Source organism: Erithacus rubecula (genome assembly GCF_903797595.1).
Source record: "Erithacus rubecula genome assembly, chromosome: 3".
Classification (NCBI taxonomy): Eukaryota; Metazoa; Chordata; class Aves; order Passeriformes; family Muscicapidae; genus Erithacus; species Erithacus rubecula.
Window position 1 is genome coordinate 98119200 of NC_136689.1, and position 26493 is coordinate 98145692.

At 42.2% G+C, this 26493-nt stretch overlaps 2 protein-coding genes across 2 annotated transcripts in view; both read right to left on the reverse strand.

Moving 5' to 3' along the window:
• Positions 1 to 2961, reverse strand: part of RALBP1 (ralA binding protein 1) — a 32534-nt gene extending 29573 nt beyond the window's left edge. The window contains exon 1 of the mRNA XM_079300292.1: positions 2798 to 2961. The gene's annotated coding sequence lies outside the window, so the exon portion shown is untranslated. The remainder of the gene's footprint in view (positions 1 to 2797) is intronic.
• Positions 2962 to 7208: 4247 nt separating this feature from the next.
• TWSG1 (twisted gastrulation BMP signaling modulator 1) overlaps positions 7209 to 26493 on the reverse strand; it is an 83278-nt gene continuing 63993 nt past the window's right edge. Inside the window, exons 4-6 of the mRNA XM_079299677.1 lie at positions 20746 to 20845; positions 17105 to 17371; positions 7209 to 9644 (exon numbers count right to left, since the gene is read on the reverse strand). Coding sequence (XP_079155803.1) covers positions 9463 to 9644; positions 17105 to 17371; positions 20746 to 20845 — 549 coding nt within the window. The 3' untranslated portion in view covers positions 7209 to 9462. The remainder of the gene's footprint in view (positions 9645 to 17104; positions 17372 to 20745; positions 20846 to 26493) is intronic.

The window sequence follows — 26493 nt, forward strand, 5'->3', positions numbered from 1 at the left end:
AAAAATGAAGCAGGGAGCATTGGATCCCTGCTGCTACTCAGTTTTGCAGACTTGCTGTTGCTGCCACCATCAAAGCCTGTTTCACTCTACCTCCACACCCTCAAGCAGGTTTGTATTCCCTCATGTCAAGCCCAAAAGGTGAGGGATGGTTGGGATGAGAAGGGCAAGTATAGACAGGAAAGGAGTCATACCCTTCCTTTTTCTAAACTCATTCTGAATCCTTGCCCTTCTGGTTTTAGCCATGACAAGCAGAAGATGTAAACGTTATCTGGACAGCAGTCACCCCTCAACACCACCACCCCTGGGGACGCAGCCCAAGCAAAACTTCCTACTCCATAATGTACTTCCAGCCCCATTTAATACATTTTTAATTGTTTTTTGAGCAACAATTTGAAAACTATGATCCATGAGGCTCTGGGGAACAGCAGGAGAAGTTGATGAAGGATAGTAAACCATGCACATAGCAAACCATGACTAGTTGTAAGGGTAGTGAATCATGCACTGATTCAACATGATCAGACACACTGGTTCAGAGACAAGCTTGGTAGATTATGCTACACTATACTGCTATACACTGAAGATAAATACCATAGTACATTTTGGCCTTTTGAGGTTAGCTACATGACACCAAAGTAAATTAGCATTTGGTAGTATTTATTGCTCAACAGCAGCATCTTCCATATTAGTCTAAAAACTACCATTAAGAAACAGCACTGTTTACTCAGGAAATATGCAAACCTTTTCTGTAAGAAAATGCAGCTAACACTTACTGGGAGGAGTGCCTGAAGGGCACAGTGGAGATGAGAAGCCCAAAGAGCTAGATGTAGTGCTTGTGCATGTCAGCTTTGCCTCAAGGACATCTGCAGAACCGAGTTGTGCAGCTCTGAAGCAGGAGCACAGTCATTGCAATTCCAGAACAATATAGTCCAGTGTAGATGTGCACATATAGAAATAATCTGCCCTACAGAAAAAGAACTTTCTTTCCCACATAACTACAATCACACCAGGGATTTCACTGTGAAATCCTTACTTTGGGGAAAAAAACCATCAAACTACAAAATATGACCTCCTACCCCTGAATACACCTTAACTAAGACAGAACAATGCCAAAGTTGCACATGGAGTATTAAGATCTGAAGATGTGTGAAGAAAACTTACCTTCTCTAAGTTAGAAATGAGATCCCTAGGACAGGTATGTAGAGTTCCCTACTTCAAAATAACTCTATTCTTGATGTAGCTAGCTAGAACATCACAGCAAGAGGGTTAATAAATTTCCACACTTGGAAGTCCTAAATGCCCATAACTACAAAAATCTGGAAGGGCTTTTTAAAATTCCTATTTATTTCTCTGTAGAAAAGAGCCACCCAAGAGCTCGTCACACTGACTGGATTATACACAGACTGCACTGAAATGAACTGAAGCACAGCACTATTCACCATGACCTGTATGCAACACCTCAAGTAACATCAAAACCCAAACCTAAGGGACTGAATGGATCTCTCTGCCATTCTCCTGTAAGCTTATTAATAAATTTACATCCATTACCATCCTGTCTTATCCAAGGGAGCCTTAACACCATCCCTGAAATGGTGGGTTATGGCAATGCAGAGCACGCATGGTAAGCACTTCAAGCTGTTTCCAGATCAAACACTTATTTAAGGACACAGTTAGGGCTGTCTTCCTGTTCTGGAGCAAAGGACTTGCACAAATCACCCTGGTTTATGCAGCTGGCAAAAAGGCCTTAGCCTATTTTTTAAAATTATTATTTCCCATCAACATTCATCATTAACCTCAGGAACATCAGGGTGGAGGAAATCCGAACCACACCATTCTCATGAACAGATACTTTTGGTGTGGATTGCTGACATTTTCTTTGTCACTTGTTTGAACATCTGTTAGCACTTAAAATTAAGATGTATTTGCTCATACATCACCCACTAACATATCCTTGGAAGTGTTCCAAGGCCATCCTGGATGGGGCTCTGAGCAACCTGGTCTGGTGAAAGGTGTCCCTGCTCATGGCAGAAGGGTTAGAACTACATGGCCCCTGAGGTTCCTTCCAAACCATTCTATGATGAACAGTAACACACACTTTCTAAACATTATCAGGTAGGAAACACGACATCCTCAGAACCTGCTAAACATACTAGATGCAGAAAAATTACAATAACAGTAAATTTTCTGGGTTTTAAGATGAGACCTCTAGGTGAAGGTAAATGAATAAGAATCCCCGACCTCTCCCTCCCCACAAAAAAACCCAAAACCAACCCTTTGACCTTGCAAAGAGCCAACCCACAGCCCAGACCGAGCTGCAGCGAACCCCGCATCCAAAGGGAGTAAACGCCTAAGGAAACAGGGCGCACAAGGTGCCCGGTGCCTGTTCCCGTAAGGGCAGGAGGGACAACACGGCCCCTAAGCATAGCACACGGACAGCCGCCCGAGCGCGGAACGGGGAGGAAAGGAAGAAAGGAAAGAAGGAAAGAGGGAGCAGAGAGGAAAGGAAGGAGGTAGGTAAAGTAGCGCAGAGGGAGGCAGGGCGAGCAGCGACCTGAGGGGGAATGGGCGTGGCCGCCCCAGGCCCCGCCCCTCCCGCTTGAGCAGCCCGTGCCGGCCCCTCCCCCACCCGGCAGCCGCTCGCGCCGCGGGGCGATGGCGCCTCGCGCCGCCAGTTGTGTGCCCCCCCCCACGCCTTCCTCCGCCCCCGCCCGCCCGCCCGCCCGGACCCGGAACGGCCCCGCGCCCCTCACCGGGGTGTCGGGCCGGGCCGCCCGCCCGCCCCCCGCGCCCCCGCACTGACCGTCGGGGGGTCCCGCTCGCCCGCGCAGCGGCTCCGCCTCGGCCTCACTCGCGGCGGGCACGCCCCGCCTCGCGCCCCATCCCGCCGCCGCCGCCGCCCGGCGCTCGCAGGGACGGGCGGGGAGCGGCGCGAGCTCACGCCACCGCGCACGCGCCGCTGCCTCCCTCCGCGCGCCGCGAGGGCGGGGGAGGTAAGGAGGGCGGGCCCGGTCTTCCCTCGCGCGGAGCACGACGGGAGATGTAGTTCTCCCGGGGGAACGCTGCCGGTAAAGGGACTACAGGTCGCTGCCGGCCCTGCACTACAGCTCCCAGCGGCCAGCGCGCCGCCGGGGGATTGCAGCTCCTCTGCCCCTCATCGCTGTAGAAGCCCCCAGACCCGCGGGAGCGGGGTCCGGCTGCTGAGAGGATCCCGGCGAGAAACGTATGTGAAGCTCCCTCAGCAGACGCCGAGAGCCGGCCGGCAGTAGGTCGCTGCTCTGGGAGCTCAAAGAACGTAAGCATCCCTAAGCCATGAGCCGGCAGTGGCCTTTGTGGCCAAGAACGCCAATGAGATCCTGGGCTGCAGTAGGAAGAGCGTTGTCAGCAGGTCGAGGGAGGTGATCGTGCCCCTCTATTCAGCCCTGATGAAGCTGCATCTGGAGTGCTGTGTCCAGTTTTGGGCTCCTCAGTACAAAAGAGACATGAAGCTCCTGTAGCAGCTCCAGTGAAGGGCAACAAAGATAATAAAGGGGCTGGAGCATCTCTGTTACAAGGGAACACTGAGGGAGCTGTTCAGCCTTGACAAGGGACGTCTGGGAGGGGACATCATCAATGTCTATAAGTATCTGAAGGAGGGAGAATGCCGAGAGGATGAAGCCAGGCTCTTCTCAGTGGTGTCAAACAATAGGCTAAGAGGCAACAGCAGAAACAGATTGACAGGAAGTTCCACGTGGATATGTGGAAGAACTTCACCATGTGAGTGACCATGCACTGGAACAGATTGCCCAGAGAGGTTGTGGAGTCTCCCTTGCTGGAGATACTCCAGCAGCATCTGGACACAGTCCTGTGCTGTGTGTTCTGGGATGGTCCTTCTTGAGCAGAGGTTGGACCAGGTAACTCACTGTGGTCCCTTCCAACCTGACCCATTCTGTGATTTTGAGATTCTTTTGGCAGTGATTAAAGATGGGTATGGCCGAATGAGTTGTGAGATTACACTTGGAGTGGGAGGTCAGCAAACACCACAAGCCATCAGTCTTGGTGTGGGAGCTGACACAGCTCCACAGGACTCTACCTGGGCCACCTTCCATGTGATATTACTGCTGACAGAATTTCACATCCTCAGTTCACATGAGAACAGCCCTGGCTTCAGCTGCATTCTGCATAACAAACCTGACCGCCTGAGAGGAGTTACCCATTCCTCTCTAGTGCTTTCTGGAATGCGAGGGAAATGGAGAAATGCTCTGGATGCTGCTGGAGGTGACCTGTGCCAAGGAACACATCCCCATCTCAAGATGCATCCTGTTTACAGTGATGTTATAAGGAATTTTGTGGGGTTATTTTGTCTCTTACAATGCAAGTTTCTGTTACGTCGAGCACCTGCATAATTTGAATCCCTTTCAGGATTGCTCATCAACAGGGGAATTTGTTTCAGTCAGAAGCAGGGCCGATTCATTCCCACAGCCTCAAGCATAATCCCCGGCCTATTGGACACATTAATACTGTGGCAGCGTGCCACCTGCTCCATTTATTCACTTGAGACTCAATGCTGCTTAGTCCCCGTCGAATGAGCTCTTTGTGCCACCTCCTGCGGTAATGTAAAAGGTCCCCCACAGGAATTCGTGCTATTCAGTGGCAGCTACAAAAGGGAGGGTTGTAAACACTCCGATTAGTGTTGGAGCACAGGGGTATTGTCTTCACCGCGTATTACATAACCTCGCAACTTCCAGTCTTCCTGCTCCTCTCCAGAAGAAACAGTGTAACAGCAAGGGCTCACCAGACTATTTAATTTAACATCACAGCTAATGTGTTTCTTTTATCGATGTATATAAAGGCCACCTCACTCCTGGCAAAAGAAGAGACAAGGGTTAGTTCTGTAACATCCCATAGTAATTGGAGATGGTTGCCCATGAGGATCTCCACTTGAAGTGACAGTGGCCAGAGGCTCTCAGCTCTGAAGAATGTGTATTTTTAGAGGCCACTGCTAACAAAAGTTCACACACAATGGGTCCATCAGCTAATGAACCCAGAATGAATCTTCTCCCAGATTTTGAGGACAAACAAGTGATTGTGTGCAGTGCTGACTATACCAATTTACTGCCATGTGAAACACATTTGGATGATTTCTGACTTGCAAAATTCAGTGGCCTGGGGCAAACTTACACAGACAGAGGCACTTTCTTACACCCTCAGCTTGCCCCACATTCACTCAGTAAATTCTTACTCCTTTAAAGAAAAAGTGAAGCAAAGATTCTGAGGTGGGCAAACACTCTGCTTGGAAAATCAGTTTCACTGATGTACCTGAGCTTCATAAAAATACTAAAATAATAATGGAGGGGAGCTTCAGAAAGCATTTGGTCAGGGAAAGGGAAAAGGCAAAGCTGTGTTAATGAATAATTCCTTCCTCCTTCCACTACTTCAAGAAAGCCAGTTCTAGGGTTGAGTTTGTCTTGGAAGGATGGGAGTCTACATGGGCTGTACCATTCTGGGATAACTTTAGATATGCTGTGTAATTCTTCTTAGCAACAAAGGAATACACAGCAGACATAAAAAGATTTAGCTTAGGAAAGAAATCAGTTGGCCATATATTGAAACAAACAAGTGAAACAATGAGACCCTGAAGATACAACAGGAAAACCTAGAAGTAGTAAATTAGGTAATGCCTTTGGGGTATGTTGTTCATAGAAATTACAACAGAGTAGGAGAACAAAGCCAAAAAATGTGTATGATGCTGAACTCTGCCTAAGCAACTCCTATGAGCAGTATTATGGAGCCATAGAATCACAGAGTGGTTTGGGATGGAAGGGCCCTTAAAGACCATCTATTTCCAACCCCTCTGCCCTGGGCAGGAACATCTTTCCCTAGAACAGGTTTGGCTCGGAGCCAAATAATTCCTAGTTCTCTGTGGTAGGAAGAAAATTTATAAATGCTTAAGCAATGAAAAGGGTGTAAGAAATCTTGAGCCTTGGCCACCCTTACATCTTAAATATATTTGTCTGAATCAGGTTTGCTGTTTCTAGGAAGATTTTGTATCTAAGTGTGTTTTCACATACAAGTAGCACAAATTTTAATGATGTACTGGTGATTTGTCAAAGTTGTCATGCCAAGGGAACATGTCAAATCTTGGTAAAGGTGTTCTTTTGCCCAGCCCAACAGACATTACAATCTAACAGCAAAATGTGAGGTTGCTGTTTGGCTGTGCTCTGCAGGTGCCTCATCAGCACAGTCTGTCCTCTCTTTGGGTCTCCATGCTTTGCCCATGCAGGTGTAAGTGCCAGCCATGGACAGGGCACCATAGGTCACAGGGCTGGAGAGACTGGAGTGTATCTGTGTTGTGTGGGCTCAGTGTCACTGTGCAATCACCAGCAAACTTCCAAGTCACTCCAGCCAGCAGGATGAGGGGCTTGGGACCCAGGTATCAGAATAGCCATAATTTTGAGAGGGACACTGGAGTGATCATAGATTTATTATTAAAGATACAAGCAGGTGTTCTTATATTTACTTTTTGGGAATTAGATGAGAAATCCATGAAGCATGCTATAAGCAAGCCAGGAACCTTAAGAAATGGCAGGAAAACAATGTCATATTATGACCTTTGTACTCAAGTGCCTGTGCAGAAAAAACCAAAAAAAAAACCCAACAAAACAAACCCAAACCCTAAAGCAACTAAACAAAACCTTTTTTTTTACTTTTAAAGAAAGAATAATAAAAGGCGCTCCATCCCTTTTCAGTCAGACCCCCAACACACTAGGGATTTGTATAATTTCTCACTGTATGAATTCCCTCTTTGCTTCCCTTTACCTTCAGAGATTTTCAATTCTGTCCCAAAGGACAGTGATAAAAGTGGCCAATGCTTTACCTGGGGAACATTCCTAACTAAAAGAAGCTATAAAAACATGTTCTTCTATAGGTGGTGGTTTGCTGGTTATTAAGATGTAGGGTGAAATAAGAGACCCCAAAATAAATTATGACTTTTCCTGCAAAATTGATAACACTAAATAAACAACTTTCTAAAATGGTTAGGTTTTGCAGAAAGAACATTCTGAGTACTAATTATTTATGTACAGAAAAATACTTCAAAGCAACACTTTTAGGTACAGAAAAAAATTGCTGGAGAGTTAATTCTCTGTATTATTCTATCCAACTAGATCAGTAACTTTTACAATATGCTTCCTGGTAATGTTTCCCTGAGAAACTCTTGAGAAAGCAAACACAAAAACCAGTAATGTCTTTTTATTAAAATACCTCTTAAAACACTCATCATCATAAAATACAATGGGTATTGCTGCATGACATTTGTGTACACACAACACTTTCAGCAAACTCTAGACAGCATCAGAAATTACAAAAAGTAAGGCAAGCCCCAGAAGGTGTGCACTACCTTCTCTCAGGCCACTACAGATAACTGTGTTTACATTTTTATGCCATTCCCCACAGCATTTCCTGGACACCTGTTAGGCCACTCCCCCATCCCTCCCACCCCCCCTTGATTTGACCTCACAGTGAAATTCTGAGGATGTAAATGGAAACAGTGTCACAGATCCATGGGGCAGCAGGTGCCTGATCAGAAACATCAGCCCTGTTCCTCCCCCAAGAAGATTCTGAGCTACCCTCATATTTCCAATAATTTAAGATTGCAAAAATCCTAAGGATGCTAGTGACCTGCTGCTTGCTTGATTGCAATGTGTCTCCTGTCTTGGTCAGGAATGTTGATGCATCATCCTCCAGCTACAAACAGTCACAGCTACTCTAACTTATTCTTCCCTTCCATTCATTTTAAGAAATTCTAGCAGAACAAAATATAACATGAATTGTAAAATATAGGAAGAAGAACTCCTCCATTATGAGCTAAGTTTTTCTATTCTTGTCTATGATCTTTTATCATTTAACTGTAAGTTTTAAGTATGAAGACATTCCATTAACCACTAGTTCAAATTAATAACATTCATCTTTCAAGTACATCTTTATAGCTGTAAAAGACAATGAAGAAAGTAACATTATTTAACAAGTGTAGCTTTTTGTTTTATTATTATCATTAATATTATTATTATTCCATCTTATTGAAAGAACTGTATCATGAGAAGAAAAAAAATTAAAAACATTCAGGCAAATTTTTCAACAAAATAAATGTAATATGACTGCTTTCATTTGTACATGGTACAGATAGACAGGTGTAACTAGAAAACAGTTTAATCCCTCTAGACTGAGGAGTTTCAAGGAGTTAAAACCCACATTATTATAAATATAAAAAGCTGATCATTAACTACTCATACACTTTATTCTTGTACTTAGTACCATTATCTGGAGCCCTTAAATGGGTCATAGTAACTGCTATGTAACTGTCAACACATAAAAACTCTTACTTAGAAAAATGGACAATGTTCTAAACTCAAAAGACTTTAACTTTGCCTTTGCAGACACATATTCCCTTCTTCATGGACAAAAATTTATGAGGGGGGAAAAAACAAAATTTAATAATAAAAATATTTTGGAATAAATATTCACAGGAAATTACTAAATGGGAACATGTTTGCTGCCTGCTGCTCAGACCTGTACCGCTTGCTTGTTCCTGTCATTTCATTCTTTATTCCTTTAGTCATTAAATCCATCATAGCCTTTCATGTTCCCTTTACTGGACTAAATGTACAGGGTGTAATAACCCTAGATAACAGTGCAAAAGGTGGGAAATGCAACTGCACTTAACAGCTTTATTTTGGGATCTAAGAGAAGACTGAAAAGATTATTCTGTGTAACACATAAATTATACATCATAGACCCCAATGAAAAGAGAGCAGGGCAAATGAAACTTGGAGGAAAAGTGTTCCATTCATTGTGTTTTTTTGGGCAGCCCTTCTAAGAAGTTAGGATTTTATCCATGACAGCCCATAGTTTGAACCTGAAGAGAAAGCATGAATTTTTATTTTTCTCCAAATACACTTCCACAATAAAAAGCTAACCTCAAAACCTGGAAGATAATAAAGTTAAAAAACAAAACCAGAAGCCAAATCCCAAAAACCCAGCCCCTAAACAACATCCACCCTCCCTCCAACCTAGCAGCCATTTATTTATTTGTTGAATTTAGATAATGGAAATCTCATTACATATTCTAAAAGTTTCCCTACTCTAAACTACAAGATAGAGTATTACATTCTGAAAACCAGTATAGCCAATACTTTCAAATCAAAGGAAAACAATCAGAATAGCAATGAGCACGACTGTACCATCTGAGCAGAAATAAAGAAAAATAAGTTTAAAACATAGTGTTTAAACATCTACTAGTTACATGAATTTAAAAAAAGAAAAAAAAATAAGAAAAAAAAGTTCTCTGATTTTATACATCCTCTTTTCAACCAGGTACATTTAATTGCAACCAGCAGGCACTCCACCAAAATGCAGTATTTGCAATCCCAGTCTCTTTAACCGAGAGAGATTACTTTGGCCTCAGTATTGCTGTATTACAGTTTTCCTGCTTCAGAACATGCAGTTCATGCATTTGACAGTTTTACTGCCGTAGTCGATGCATTCTGGCCCAATACATTCGCAGCAGGCGTTGTGAAACCATCGGTATTTGGAAGCTCCCATGGACTCACAAGAGATCTTGCACTGATGTATTGACATGCAGTCATCAAAATACACCACAGTACACATGTGTTCTAAACCAAGAGGGGGAAAAATGGTTTAAAAGGTCTTAAAGTGTTTTTAAATGTTAGTTAGAAATTAATTAAATGAGCAGCTTTAGAAGTATGATTGCAAACTGACAGGACTATGAGGTATAAGAAAGAAAGGTGAATAGTAAAAGCAGAGAGGCAAGGCAAAATCTAGCAACTTCAATTTTTCAGCATCTACAACTCAACCTGGTGTCTGATTTTCTTCTGGATTAACTTACTTCTATATTCACAGGTCAGAATGTTTTTGAGTTTTGTCCCCCAGTTATGAGAGTGTAAGGATGAGCTACACCAAAATTACAAGCAGGAATGTGTCCTCTGAAGATAATATGCTGCCACAAAAAACTTCAGGTTTAGAGAAGTTATTTTAAAAAACCATGAAAACCCACTCATTTGGATGTAAATGTTTCTTTCTCTCCCCCACCCAAAACTCCACAATAATCTTTAGCTAGATTAAATCGCAGACCTAGAGAATGCTTTTTTCATCAGCACAAAACCTTCTTCCTTTTCTTTATCAATCACCAGCTTTACTACTAATCTTAAGAAACCCCTTCTGCCTAAGTATTGATTTCATGCTTCTAACACTCATGCAATTACTTGAAATGCCATGAAATTTAGTGTTGCAACATCAAAATGGAGGTAAGGCATCCACCACAACTATAAAACAAACACAACCCCCCGCCCAATCCACTTCCAATTCTCCAAGCTGGCAGATTCCACCATCTTTCTTCTGTACTGATCAGCTTAAAACTTTGACACTTTAAAACTTTGTTCATCCTCCAAAGGACCATGATTACATGACATTTACCCAGAGCATAACTTGGCACACTTTGGGGAATGCACAACTGGCAGCTGTCTGCAAACAGCAGTCTCTCTCATGCACATCAGACCAACTTGTGAGCAGGAGATGTCAAAGGGCTTTCTAGCCTATTACTACTCATGGTGCACCTAAGAGAAAACCACTGGTCTACATTGAATGAGGATTAGAAAAAAGTAATCCAAATTTAAATAGTAAATCAAGACAGTGGGATTGGTTTGGGTTTTTGTAATGACCTATTTTGACCACTGTCAAATGATTTTGTTACTACCAAAACAGCTGCAAGAAGGTCAGAGGATGTGCTGCCAGCCCACTGAAAGCAACAGAGCATCATTGCACTGGTCAGGCTCCAGACTGATGCACATGCCTTGCAGACACCATATACAGTGCAACAGACAACAGGGATCTTGGTCAGGAGAAGCAGAACCCAGAGCTGAAGCTGTTTCTGCTCCCAGAAAAGCTGTGCTGCAAGTAAGGCTACTATTGTCCAAAAAATGTTGCAGTACCTGAAGTACTGCTGGGAACATCAAAAAACTGCACTGTAGCTATGTGAGTCCAGTTCCATTCTCAGCACTTTTATTTCTATGAGCCCTTATAATAATCCTGAGGCACAGAAACCAGAGGAATAGAGTTCTCAAAGAACAAAACTTCTACCTGAAAACAACCAACATATCTACAGCTTCAGTAAGGATGTTTGATTCACAGAGAGGAAGAGGAAAGAGCTGAACAGAAGTGTATGCTATGGCACCATGTGCAGAGTCATAGGTATACACCTAAAGTGCTCAACCAAAGCTGAAAAGCAGTAGGGAGATGCAGCCACCACAGCCTCAAAGGCAAGGAGGCATTCAGAGACCAGACAGCACCTCCAACTTCTATGGGGAATGCACAAGGACTTGGCAACATTTAATCACCAGTGACAAAAAGCTCAGATGGTCATAGTCCCAAGAAGAAGCACACACCATCCATTCCCAGAAGGCTGAGATAGACCCAGGTATCTGTTCCCTTCACCCCTCCCAGGAAGTTTTTAGTGGAAGGGTAGGGATGAGAAAGTAGAAGGCAGTACTCTCATGTCCCATCAGTCATCCAAGTCAGTGCTGGGGTTCAAGGACAAGAACCTTACAGAAACCTCTGTTGCACTCTTTATATCCTTTTGATTAATCTCTATTCAGTCCTTTGATACCTTTTTAGTAGTTTTCTACTGAAGTGTTACTACATTAAGTTTGATCTTAAATTCCATACATAGTCTTAGAAGGTGTCAGCTGGAGGCACAGAGCCTCTGCATCAAAACGAGCAATCCTGGCTAATCTACAAAGATTTCTTCCTGCAAATTCACCATTTGGGAAGCCATCTCCAGCCAACTGACTTAGTCCTGAGAAGGTAAAATGATTCATGGCTATCTCCAGATTGGAGTGAAACAGCTCTTTAAAGGAAGCAACCATCCAAGGGGTCACCAGAAGTGCTCGCTCTCTGTTGATTGTGACACTCCAACTTGCAACGCACAAAGAAAAGCCTAAGGTAGCTCAGGGAAGTTGATGGGAAGACTGAGGTGCGCTAACTGCTCCCAGCACTTACAGAGTGCCTTCACACCAGAGAATGTCCAGTCCCTTCTGTGTAAGGAGACATCTGTGCACACCTTCATGTTAACCTCATCTCTGACAGCCTCAGCAGTGCTAGTACTGCTTCACAAGACCTGGTGAAATCCACAGTTAATCAGATAATTCCTGCAGAAATGAAATAAATTTCCTTGGAAAGGAGAGCCTGTGATTTCTAGGATGTAAAGATGGATGACACTTAATAGGGAGACATCTCTCCTAGTAAAGGTGCCTGTAACTCTGGCAAAACTAGGTGGCATCAGTCAGCTCCTCTGAGACTGCAGAGATTGGTCTCCTGAATCACTCTCCCAAGACCAAAGTCAAAATTCAACCTTATTATGGTGGCAGCAACAACCAAGGACATTAATCTGGAGTGACTGGAGTGGAGAAGGAAGTTTGCTTCCACCTGCCCACAAGTCAGGAGGATTAGGTTCTTGATGATGAGCATAAAAATACTGCAAAGGGCAGAGAGCAGACTGCATGTGTCAGGCCAGAGCCAGCAGTAGATCCATCTGGTCCCAAGTAGCTCTTGTAAGCAGCTGGAGGACATGCCCCATGTAGATGTTACTAAATTGTTTCCGATGTCTTGCTCACTGAAAGACTTGCCAGGCCTGAACAAGTCCGATTGTTCAGGATTCACTTTTTGTATGTTACAAGGCACTCCTGGTCCCCCTCTTCAGCTATGCCTCTGTGCTCATGTAGAGGCTGAATTACTGAAAGCAGGAGAGTTCCCTCCTCCACTCAAGCACTAAATCCTGTTCTATAAACTGCAGAGAGTTACACAGGGGAACAAAATACATACCTACAGCCTCAGCTGGGATCTGGGAGAATACTTAAACTGTTTCACAAACCTAATTACAGAGTCATCACTTGGCTCCCTCAGTGTAGATAAAAAAATATTACTTAGTGCAGTAACAGCTTTCTCGTTTGCATTTTGACAATTTTCACACACTATGGACCACACACTGCAAATGCAGGGAGAGAGAAGGGTGCAGCAGTAAACTTTTTCTCCTGGAAGACTAATTTCTCACCTTTTTCCCCCTCAACCTTCATACTCAGTGAAACAGCAGGAGAAACAACAACCAATTCTAAATTAAAAATGAACAGAAGAAACTACCAGTCTTTGCTGTAAAAATACCTGTATTTGTGTAATATCTAAGAATTTAGCAACTTAGAGAACCTTCCCAGTTAATGATAATTTGCTGTATGGGATCTTTGAAGCTAAATGTGCTATGTAACTTCAGCTGTCTGCTAGCCAGTTTATTGGTAGCTCTAAAAGTTCTTTAAAAAGGTAACTGTCCATTCAGCAGTCACACCATTTTATCATAGAATGGTCTGGGTTGGAAGGGACCTTAAAGATCATCTAGTTCCAACCACCTTCGGTTGGAAAATACACCAGTCTAGTGCAGTAGTGAGAAGAGGGGAAAACAAGAACAAGGAGATTAATCTGCAACTGACTATGAACAAATAATTTACATAATCTACTACTTTTAGACAAGTCAATTTTATGTCAATCAATTTATAAAAATAAATGTTTTAAAAAAAACCTTCCTAGACTACCTACAGAGATAGATGTCTCTTCAGTGGAATTCTAACTATCCTCTCATTGTTGCACTGGAGGGGAGCAGAATTGCAGAGCAGACACCATCCCCTGTGTCACCAAGCAGTGTAAGTCAGAAACCCTTAACTACAACACAGATTTTGTTTTATCAACTGCCAAAAAAAATTATCTAGTTCCCCTCTCCCTCTCGCCAACATCCTGTCATCGTCTGAAACAACTAAGCTTATTTAAACCTCTGAACTCGCAGTTCGGAGTTCTGAGGGTATCAGCTAGAAGTAAAGCAAAGAGAATGAAGTACAAATGCAGGTCCAGATTAATAACCATCGCAATCCTTTCTGAAGTAGAGGCCCAAGTGCCAGAAACAACTGATAAAAAGAACTACAGCAGCTCCAGCAGCACATGCATAACTTTGGCAGCTAAAACATTACAAGTCAGTTCACAGGAGGAAAGGGAAGACACTCATTAGGACAATAACGGGCAAGTTCGAGGTCTGGCGCTGGGTTCAGAGTAGGCTGGGGTGAGAAAGGAATGCTTCATCCCACCGCACCCCACCTCCTCCCAGATCCACAGCTGCCCTTCCTGGTGGTGGCTCCACGCCACTCAGGCACAAAGCTCGTGGTTCCCGTGGCTGGTGCTGCTTTTCCTGGCACCCACCCAGAACTGCATCAAGCAAGTCTGGCACCCTGGGCCAGCTTAATGGTGATCCCTGCGAGAATGCGCAGTAAAGCTAAAATCAGAGCTGTGTTACACTATGTGACAAGGGGTATTTGTAAACAGAGCATTTCCAAATTTTGGAATATATTCCAGAAGATAGCACAGAGACCACTGCCCCCTACAAAATCTACCTCTCATTAGCCCCTCTCCCTTTACAAGCCATGCTAAGCTGCTGCCAGCCCACCATGTTGCAGGGAAGCATGCAAGGAACCACAGAACTACAAAATGGAGGAGGCACAGCACTGTAAAGAAAACATAAGTCATCTGTGTTCCTGCTCACATGAATATTCTTTCAAATCCCTGATTGTCACAGTCCCGAAGACAACTATTTAGCAAGTCACCTTAGGGATACCTGCACTTGCAAGACCTGCCCTCAAGCCTAGCAGCATTTTTGGGGAGAAGGAAAGGGTAAAGACATGGTCTGTTTTTCCCACTGCAGGCTATGCTTGTGCTCACTGCCACTGAGCACACACATAAACAGTCACAAACCCTCTCTCTCTTTCAGTGGCTCTAACACTTGCCAGCTTGTTAAAGCAGCGACCTGATTGTGTGACTGAACTCTCTATGGGCAGAAGCCATCAGGAACTTCCTTAGCTACCTCACTTTGCCCATGCTCACAAGGCTCTTCAGTCCCAACCTACTACCCCTCCACCTTTTGATTATGGCTTCCCCAATGAGCTCAGCAAAACAGCATTAGAAACAGTGCTACCCATGGCTCACACAACATCCAGCACTATTCCCCAGCTGTCCTGCTTCCACCCCAAATAAACATCAACTGACCAAGGCCAGAAGCTAATTTTTCTTTCCACCTCCTCTGTTCTCAATGCTCAAATCATCAATGTTTTTATAAGCAAGATTTAAATCACTTTTGAGAAAGCAGAGCACTACAAAGTTATCTATACTGTGTCCAAGAAAAGAGATTCTTTGGCTGGCTTACATATTTAGATACTTGAAAGTATAGGAATAGGATGTGGAAAATAATTTTCTATCTTTTCCAGTTATTCGCTGGTCACTAAGATGAAGAAGGCATAGCCAGTGATTACAAGAACAGCTCTGACATTTATTTCTGCTTTAAGTGTCTGCTGAGGCCTGAAAGCCAGTGGCATTTAGTAACTATTTCCAAATAAAATTGTTGTTTTTGGACTGTCATCATTCCAGTAAGAGCACTCTCAACCTAATCTCTAATATGTTCCTAGTAAAAGAAATGAAGGAGACTTTTGACTAAGAAAAAATGGCAGTGTTATGTATTTGTCTGTGTTGTTGAACTCAAAACTGCTCCACACCCTTGAGATGCAATTCAAATTCCAAGTTTAATCCAAAACTATCATTAGCCCATCCTGTTGGTACAGTAGTAAAGGGCTGTCAGGGAACAGCCATCTGGGTTGCAGTAGCTAAGTACAGTGGGATATATTCAAGGCTGCACTAAACAAAAATTTTTCCCTGAGTTGAATTTATAACTGTAAGTACTGTAGTCTTTGCACACAGGGTTTTTTGTGGCTTTCCATTTTACATGGCTTTGTACATTATTCTCATAACAGCAAGCAAGCATTTTAATAACATCAAAGACATATGAATGAGATGCTTTCTGCCCATCTGGTTTCCTAGTTCTGGAATTAATTTATTTTTCTAATGTGCCTTAGCCAAAGGAAATTAGAAAAGTTGCCATTACAGTTCCATTTAATCAGCAGCAGTCCTACTCAGAAACACAACTAGGTCAATGGTTCACACTGGTATGGAAAAGCAGCATGTCCACCAATTAGGGTATCTTTTATTGATAAGATGAAAGGGCCATCACAAAAGCAACATATGGGGTTAAAAATATTTGAAGTTTATGTTGGGAGGGAAGCAAAGCATTAATTGCACTAATAAAATAAATCAGATGCTCTTTTTCCCATATTAAGCAGCAATTTCACGATGAACTGTTTTTGAAATTCTTTAAAGTCTGACGTAATGATTTGTGGGGAAAAGTGTTCCAGGTTTAGTATGGAAACCAAGAAACACAATATTTTCTTTATACCACTATTAACATTACCTCCAACTTCTCATCCTCCCTCCCCTCACAGCAAACAGTATGCTGAAGTCTCTTGTCTAAACTAAGGTAAGAATATAAAATATTTCATATAAAACAGGAGGAATTAACCTGTAACTGAACCCCTATTTTAGTTACTTATTTTGAAGACAGTCTGTCATATCCTTCCTTCATCAATCCTTCTAATTTTGCTTAGGTTTACTATTAATCCTGGATTTCATATAAAATCTCTAAAGATTTCAAGTTCCACCAGCTCAGATGAAAGAAATAAACAACTGTTACAGATATAAGTGCTTATGGCACAGTTTTCTCAGACCTCTTAAGCCATGCTTCAGTTGCCTACCTCTGCACGGATACATGATTTGGATTCAGTTTCTGGTCTCTCCTGTCTCCTAAGCTACAGGTAACTGTTTCTAGGTCAGAGAGCACACCATGTCAGTGCGCATGAAACAACATGAACAAACTGCTTCATGCCACAGGAGTAATTATAGAGATAAACTCACGTGGTTCAGTGTCTCATAAGAGCATCAATCATTTAAACATCATCTTCCATGCTCCTTAACACCTTTGCCTCAGTCCTTCTGTTATGTCATGCTCAAAATTAGGCTGAACCTTTCACAGGTTTTTCTTACAGGAAAAGAAGAAGCAAGCACAGAGAAGCATAGTCTATGCACCAAGAAGGCTCCTGGAAGAGATAAGAGGAAATGCTAGGGATTTAGACACTACACTTATTACCTTTGTCACTAGAGTAAGGTGTGTGAACATTGTTGTTTGGAACAGAGACGTTCTGATGCTGTGGCTGGTTCACTGTTTCTAAAAAGGAGACGAGGTTCTCATGGTGTGACAGTTCTTCTGCCACAGGGAAGGAAACAATATTCCAGTTCAGCTGAGTATCCCCTTCTGTCAGAGCCCGGAAAAGGGAAGGAATTGGTTCATGCAACTCCTCAACAGTGCTCTTGGACGTTGGAGGTGTGTCACTGTAATTGCGAGGATTGCACATACCTGCAGAGGAAGGAAACAAAATTATACAGAACTCCCTAAATTCTTCTTCTTGACACAGGCAAGAATATTTAGAGAATTAAAATGGCTTCTTTTTTTCCTGAACAGAACAGAACTCCTTCATATTGATTCCACTCCTCAGCCCAATAGCAGAAGTGCTATCAAATATAGCAGGACAAGCTTTCTATAACAGCAGGTTTTAGATAGCTCAGACTCCTACAAAATACACCTGTGACTGAAGAAAAACTCCATCTAAAGAGCACTTTGCTTCCCTTTCAGTATTAGCATTACAGCTAAGAAAATGAAAGGTTAAGTGGAAGATTTGTTTTCCCTAGGAGAAGAGAGAAAGCACAGTATAATCAATAGGAGGATAAACCTGGAATGCAAGGTTAGGACTGAACAAAGGGAGTATCTTCATAAGTCTGAGGTACATGAAACTTTTGATCACAATTCAAGTATTCCATCTCATCTACTGCAGCAGTGCAGTAGATCTTTTTAGTAATCTGCCAGAGATGGAAAGATCACTATCAGGACAGAGCATGAGTCTGAATTACTTTACTTGTGTAAAGACAGCCAAGATGAACCTCATTTTGCTACTTAGCTGGAGGGGCCACAACAGACAAAATCCTCATTTCTAGGTTAGCTCTTCCTTATTTTTCAACATCATCTGCAGTATCTTTTTTGAAACCTTGTAATCTGTTTTCACTCTGCCAATTCCTACAAAATGTTTTTGTGATATGCAATGCCAGATTTTTGTTAACCATTTGAACACTAACATTTATTACTAGCAATGAAGGGCATCTCAATTTAAATCCAATCCATGGGAACTACCAAGATTAAAAAGAAAATTTGGGTCTGCATAGGTATTTTAAACTCAGGAGCCATAAAATACTGATAGAAGTCACCTGTCAAGAGACAGGCAAATCCGTTTTCCTCGTACATCTGGATATAATTTTGGGAAGTTTCACAGACACAGGTTTAGACAGCTACAGCTGCAAAGCACACCAATTCCTGAAGTATAAAAGTGATATGAGACATGAAAGTCTACCTGCCTCACACAGTCAGAAAAGTATTACCTGCCCTGTAGATCCACTAGGACTCCAGCTTCACAAATAATTGTGCTTAACTAGAGCCTTATACAAACCCATAATCTTCTCAACCTAATTAGATGGATTTCCATAGTGAGCAAAGTAGAGGGAAGTTTGTCCATGGTGATTAGCATGAGATCTAGAAAATCTTAAGCAAGTGGTTAGCATTACCAGCATTTGATTATAGGAACACTCCATGACAGTCTGCTCCTATAAAAATGTGAGCCAAGTACAGAGTAGAAAAAAAAAAAAAAAGCCTCTTTTCCAAACAACATTGGGTCATGCTAAAAATTAATTCCACTTACACAAACATCCTACTGTAAATGATTGTTTCTCTCAATTAGGTTTGTTTGTCATGGACCTTTTTACATTCACAGCTTTAATAAAATTTCTATACCTTTCTTACCACAATTTGAAAAGCACTAATATTAACAACACTTTAACAAGCATTGAATAAAGGATGACCACATGAAAATCAGCTAGGAAGGCAACAAACCAGAAAAGAGTTTTGTACAGACACATCAAGGGATGTATGTTTTAGTTGATGTCATTGTATTAATGTTGTGAAACAGAAACCAGTGGGCCTCTAATGGGTAAATGCTCATCCACAAAGATCCTTCACTCTTACTGTTTTTAAAAGCATTTGAATTATAATAACATTTTTATATAGTAAATATTACAAAATAGCTGCTTTGGTTAAAAAGAAAATTAAAAAGTTTTATCATAAAGTTCAAACGTGTCTACACTACTTCTTTGGAATGGATGAGAAGATGCAGAAATGGGCTATTAAAATGATGGAAGCAGACAAGCCTTTACACAAGGGACTGGAAGAGCTTAACTCAAGGCAATGGGGTCTTGCTGCTGCTGCTCTCCCTCTGCCAGCACGTTTTTCCCTGTCAGAGAAGGGAGGACATACATAAAACATGGAGGCACCAACTGAGCACCAGTACAGTTAGTGATGGAGGACAGGAGGTAATTCCTGACCCCAAGGCAGACATGATCTATAAGACACAACAATCTGTCTGCTTTTACATTAGATGTGATCAGTTTATAAAGAAACTTAAATATCAGCTCAGGTATCAGCGAAGAACTGTGTCCAGGGAGTCAGGTATGGCATGTATTCCTGTTTCCTCATTTGAATAAGGCTACAGCAAGGATGATCCTACAGTGAAGAGAACAGGACCATGTCATAGAATCCAAAAAGGTCCGAGGCACCCAAAGAACTATCAGGAGAAGTTTTAGCTTGCTCAGTACTGGGAAACTGAACCTGAAACATTGTTAACTCCTTTCCTGGAAAACACTATGGGAAAAAGCTGCAGAACAGTGAGTCACCTGCAGATTTATGAAAAGAAGTTCATGTGTGGACTTCACAATCCCAAGAGGTAGGTTCTTCCTCTCCTTAGAGATCAGTACACTATGCCTTGCTTCCTACAGCGGATAATGATTCTAAACTATGGAAATAACCCGCACTGAAAATTGGCATTTTGACACTAATTACCTTCATGAATTCAGAGAAAACTGACCTAGAAAACCTGAGAGCAGGCACAACACTCAAGATGCATCTCCCTCCATGAAAGCCAGGATTTTGGATGGCAGCACAGGGAGACTTACAACCACAGGAAGATGAAGCTTTTGTTAAATATAAAACAAGAAACAGAACTAGAATGCAACCTCCTCAAGCAGGTTCAGCTTACAGCACTCACAAAGATCTGGGCACTCTAAACAACCCCTGTCATCAGCAATGGGTTCTTTTTAAGACTGTCATCTAGTCCTACAGTAAGATGCTGTCTGCTTCTTTCTTACCCTTCACAAAGAGTTCTTTTTGTAAATAAAAGAACAGTAGAAGCACTGGGACATGCATATTTAGTAGTAGTCCCAACTTAATCCTAAAGATGTCCCAGTGCTGTACCTGTCAATGCACCCTTTACAGGCAGAAGCCTTCACACAGCATCCAACCCCACTAAAAACCCCACTGTGGAGTTTCCCCAATATGATAATTCAAACAGGAGTTTTGTGTTTGAGAGACAAAATTAATAATCATCTATGATGACATTTAACAAGCAAGACCTAGACTACTGCCATCCCCAGCTCCAAAGAGCAGACACAGCCTTCAGATGTTTAGGTCTCCACAGTAATTTATTCCATACCCACACAAAGAGCTGTAAGATTCATAAAGCACAGATTTTGTCCCAGTGTTTTATTTCTATTTTAAGACTGTGAGCTCAGCATGTGGTAGGAGAAAGCAATGTAAAAAAATGCAAGAAGACCCCCCCAAAAATGCAAACTTACCAACACAGTCACAGCACTCATCCCAAAGTGTGCCCAGGCAGAGCATACACTCCTTACAGCAGGAACAGTTCCCTTCCCCAGGGCGGCACTGACACAGCTCCTAGAATCAACAGACACTCATTACACTGCAGCAATCCCAGATGTAAAATAACTACACAGCAGAGTGATTTTTCCTCAAGCCACAACTCAAATTAGGGCATTAAAAAAGCTTAGTACACTTATACAGTGAGTAAACGGTGAAACAACTCCAGCCAAAAACTGATCCAAGTTTACAAAACCATCTTTTGCAAGTTTGCTTTTTTCTTCCTTAAAGGTGACATTCTGAAAAGAAATCTGGAGCAAGCATTTAAAAGACAAAAAAACCTATTAATGGGAAAGGTGTGTGAACTTCTGTGCATGTGCATGCCTAAATCTACAAGTTCTTTGAATGTTTTTCTCATCATAACAGGAAACTTGGAGAAGGATGCTTCTTTATATAGAAATAGTGACTGTACATTATAATTTAGCTAAAAAAGAAAGCTACTAAAAGCCACATGTGCCCACTCAAGACATGCATGATGTCTGCCATCACACCTATCTCTGGATTCTAAGAGGAACTTATTCATTTAAGTCCTCAGACTGCAGAATTTTCTGCATCTCCAAGTACTTGTTACATGTTGCTCTCTGTTTGCAACATTAGTGACCAGATTTTCCCCCACTCCCACCTGCCATAGGTCTAGATGATTCATTTTTGCTATTATGAAAACAACCCTATGCTTCATCCTTCCAAACTGAGATCTTGGGATGCCTACAAGACTTCTATATACATATTTTTCTTTAACCATTAATAACCTAAAAAGATGGAAAAGGCATTGAAGCATGAAGACAAATATTTCTTTCCTTACTACCTGAACTCAAAAACACTGGTTTAGCAGTCCTGCTGGAGACACACACTTGCAGACCTCAAAGCATGGGAAAAGCCTACATGGATGAAGAAAATCTAAAAACCAGGCAGTCTCCTTCCCTCTAACTCAAATCCATACTAGTAATTCCGGTTTGGCCAAAAGAGTGTGGCTACATGACAATAATTCCCAGCCTTGAATTACATCATAGTGCAAAACACAGACAAGCCAAGAAGTCCCTTTGGTTGAGCTGTCTACGAATTTGGTTTTGATGACGTCTGTCTAACTATCACATTACACACAACTGGGGGGAAAACAAAATCCCACTACTGGAAACACTGACCACTGGATCTTTCCACCCCTGGCAAAGCTGTTACACATCAGGCCAGGAAGAAGATGCCCATCCCATCTCTTTGATCCCATTATCCAGAGGCAGAGGGGACACACACTGCAGGAGATGCTCATGGACAGGAGAGAAGGGCAGGAAGGTGGTTTGGTTTGCAATTCTCCTATCCTAAAGTCTCCACCCATGGTTCCAGGCCAGCTGGGTCAGGGGCACATCTCTTTACAGGCAGGCACCAATGTCACCTGCAAAGTGAGGTTTCTTTCTGAAGCACCCTGGGAAGAAGCTCATGGGGTAAAATTCCACTTTTTAAATAATTCTTTGCTTGCTACTGTTAAGAAGCACAAGGTAGGGGAGAAAGGAGGCATTTTTATACCAAATGTCAGGAGCATGTTTGCAAGGCAAGGCAAGGCAAGGTACAGTTTTGCACCTGATCATGTATGACCCCTGTTCTCTCTTTCCTCTGCAAAAGTGGCAACTGCAAATATCCACAGCCTGCTGAGCTGCACAATGGCCACTCCTCGCTCACACCAACTCATGTGGGCACACAAGATCAAGGAGTGCACTTCAGACAGGGAGGCCAGAACAAAGACTGTCTAGGGACAGGAGCTACAAGGCTCCCAGGTCTGGACTGACACTGAACAAACCCTAGAATGTGCTGCAGACAAGCAACAATGTACTAATGCAGTATAAATCCACTGATTCCTTATTTTTCCCTTCACATCATCCCAGATCACAAGTCATCTTGAATCCAGCAAAGAAACAAAATTCACCAACTATTGTTTGTGATACCTAATGGTGAGAAAAGCTGTGGCCTGCAGTTTATTATGACCTGTTTGCCCCACTGTCTGATTGAGAGGGAACTCATTCTCCACACACATTTCTGCAATAGGCAGCCCTCATAAGTATTGAATTTTAACTTACACAGTGGAAAACTACTAAGATTTATTACTTTTTCATCCTCAAAATTTATGAATGGCATCTATCACTGTTTCCACACAAACTGTGCTGTTTCCAAGAAAAAGATGAAAAATAGGCTGATTAACAAAATATGTACATTTTTCCACAAGAGGACACACCACAAACTTAGAAAGATGACTTATTTGAATTAATGATGCTTTTCTAAAATATTTACCTTACTGTTTGATAAACAGGTTTTGTCAGCCTTTAGAATAAAAAAGCCTGAATAAAACAACTTTAAAAATAACCATGATTACTGTTACTTTGGCCAGAGAATAGTATTAATGCATATTAGCATTAAAAATATCCAATTTATTCTTCAACAGTAAAACCGGGTAAACAACTTCTACATTTTAAAGACACCAACAGGCCATCATGTGGGAGGAGGCAATTCTCACTGAACTATTACATGTAATGCATGAATAGAAGCCAGAAAGTTCACTAAACTAAAGTTATTTCAGTTTTATGGAAGAGTATTCTCAGAGAATTGAATTTACCTTAAATTCAACACTTGCAACCTGTTAAAAAAATTCTGCTTAGCATCTATGTGTGTAAGCACTGACTTGGGGACAGCATCATTACACCCATCTGTATTGTAACAAGTCTGTTTTTACAGGAAGGGCTTATGAGCAATGCAATATTATAGGGGTTTTTTTGGTTGCAGTTTGTTTTTTTTGTTTGTTTGTTTGTTTGTTTTTTTGAATTATTATTTCTTTATTTAAAGTTGGAGGAAGAGGAAGGAAGAAAGAACAAGCTAATTAATTGGTCTTCTGCCACTTCAGGGCAATAACTGTATTTTTTTTTTTCATATATTTCTTTGCACATCCATGGTTTCCTTAACCATGTTTTGAGTCCTCCTGCCTGACTCATCCACACTGGATACTGGTACAGGATACATCTTTTTAAAAGAATGCTTACATGAGACGTGGGTGAAGCAAGGCAGAATAAGAAACGTTCCTTGTTGATAGCTGGGGGTGGTGAGGCGTCAGTGGAAGAAAATATTACTCATAAGTCAACTTGGCATCTTCCCAAGCTGAACTACTGAAGGTGCATTGGAGAATGTATTTTTCTAGGCAAGAAATAAGCCTCACAGTTTAAAAATACAGCATGAAATAGGAAGTAGGAATGTTTGTACAATAAAGATACTCCTGCTCCAGAGAGCAAATAAAATTGTTTGGAAGTTTTATTCAAAGTTTTCTTGAAATTCCGGAGAGCATTTTCTTGGTGCAGGGAGAAGCAGGACCTGAAGGCATTGGAAACCTCTCTGCAAACTGGAAGGGGGAGTGAAAGAAAGAGAGCTATTTTTTCCTAGAACAGTTTAATAACAGAAAATCTCCTGGAAGTGAACCAACCAGAACTGTTTTGTTAACCCAACCGGGTTACGTACTGCAGCTACAACACACACACTGGAAGTAATTTTTAGATGTTGAAGCCCTGAAGTTAAGGAGTGGCATTTATTTCATACCACAAGGCTAAAATGTCTTGGAAATCCTTTCAGGCTGACAAGCTTGTACACAAGATTAACAGGAGGCAAAAAAAGACATGAAAAGATATTTTAATTGGAACGATACCACACCAGGTGAGGTGGCTACAGGTCTGTAGAGCTCGTAATAGAAAATCCTGTTTTATTCACAAAACAACCTCTCTTTAGAAGGATTATAAAACTATGCCTGAATTGTAACAGCATTTGTTTCCTATGCAGAGCAACAGTTCAAAGCAGTGTTGCAGATGAGGCAGCAAAGCTCAGCTTCCAGTTTAACACCAACTTTCCACTTGAGCCTGACTCCTGCCGGGAGCTCTGCACCTCAAGAGGCAACCTGGGACCTGCCTCAAACCCGTTTGCTAGAAACAATTGTGGGAACATCTCATCCTCGAGGTTTCTGCCTTCAAGGATTTCCTCCATGCTGCAAGGACACAATATGTGCCTCCCCTCCGCCCAGCCTGGCCTTTTCATCTCCTCCACACATGGAAACATCAAAACAGCCCACACAGCCAAGTCAACAGCAGATGTGCTGCAATAAACACTGCAGCACATGTAACCCAGGGCTCCACCTGGAATGCACAGCTCATGGACTGCTATTCTCCAGTCCCAGGGACAGGGGAAGGAGCTATGGCCAGAGCCTTGGAGGGGACTAATTTTGTGGACTCACTCTCTACACTCCCAAGTCTTACCCACAACTCTCTCAACAACTACAGGAAGCCACAAAGTTTCCTAGCAAAGGCTGAGATTATGTAGAGATGCCTCAAGCTATTTTCTTACAGGCCTTTGCTTATGGAAAAAAGAGGATCACCAATGAAGCTAGAGCCCAAGATGCAAAGGGATAGCTGAATCCATGTGAGTTGCTGATCTCACGCACTGTTCTGGATCTAACAAAATAAATATTTATGTAGGGACCACCCTTAAGCAGAGCAGCTTCTAAGAAGTGGCAGCAATGACTGTACTGACTTCTAGCCATGCTGGCAAAAATATTTATGTTAACCATATGCTTTTTGAGAGAGCAGGTCTCTTGTCTCTCTGCCTCCAGGACAGGCAGCCTTGCTTTCTCCACACACATGCAGATGACAAACATTCACAATCTGTTTGCTCCCCCAGTTGTCTCCCAGTGACATTATCTTGGCTTCAAGATACGGATTTTGCCAAACTTGAACAGTGATAAGAGTTGGTGAGGGAAAAATGTCATGCGATAGTCAAGCAAAGTCCTTCAACATGGCATTTTATTTTTAAGTTCAGATTACTCCAGAAGAGTTTAGAGGGGGAAAAAACTACATGGATATACCCTACTTGCATACCTATCCAGGAAAGAACATGAATTTCATATACCAGTGCAGCACTTTTGCTACAAGAGCACTGAAGTTTTACAACAAACAAAAAAGCCAAGAAGAAAGATGAAAATTGTTTTAAGTCAAAGTTTTAGGATACTTCCTATCCACAATCAGACTAGTCTGACCTGATCTGGTCTTCTATAAAGAATGAATACTGACTGGTAAGTCAGGCCCACGTGCAGGAAGGCAGCAGCCAGATGGTGGAAATGACCAGTGTAATTACCCCGCAACTGCACACAACTCACAGCCTAGGCTACTTTAGGGTCTCAGAGAATTGCATATGATTTTGATTTTAGGAAATGCTTTAGAAAGGGACTCCACATCACCTGTACAAAGTAAGAGAGAACACACCTACCACAAGCAAAGCAGTTCAATGGCTTCTCTGCATGCACAGGGCTGTATTGCTACAGAGATGCCAACACAGTCCAAGGAAAGCACAGTTGCATGAGCCATTTCCATGCACTGCTGAACCTCAGCCATTTATTGCCAGCTGAGTAAGGACTCCAGTAGCATTAACTCCACCCCTCCTGGGCTGTGCTCTATTCAGACTAGCCCATAAAAATATAGTTTAAATGCTTGCTGTCTCAAGCTTGACTTGATAAGAGATGGATACTCAAGGAGGAGATAGCTGTTCTTTCATAGATGGTGAACTCCATCAGTGGAACCAGAAAAGAAGACACATCTTCCCTGTTCTCCCCTTTGCTTGCAGAAAAAGCAGGAGGCCAATAGTTTCCAGGACTG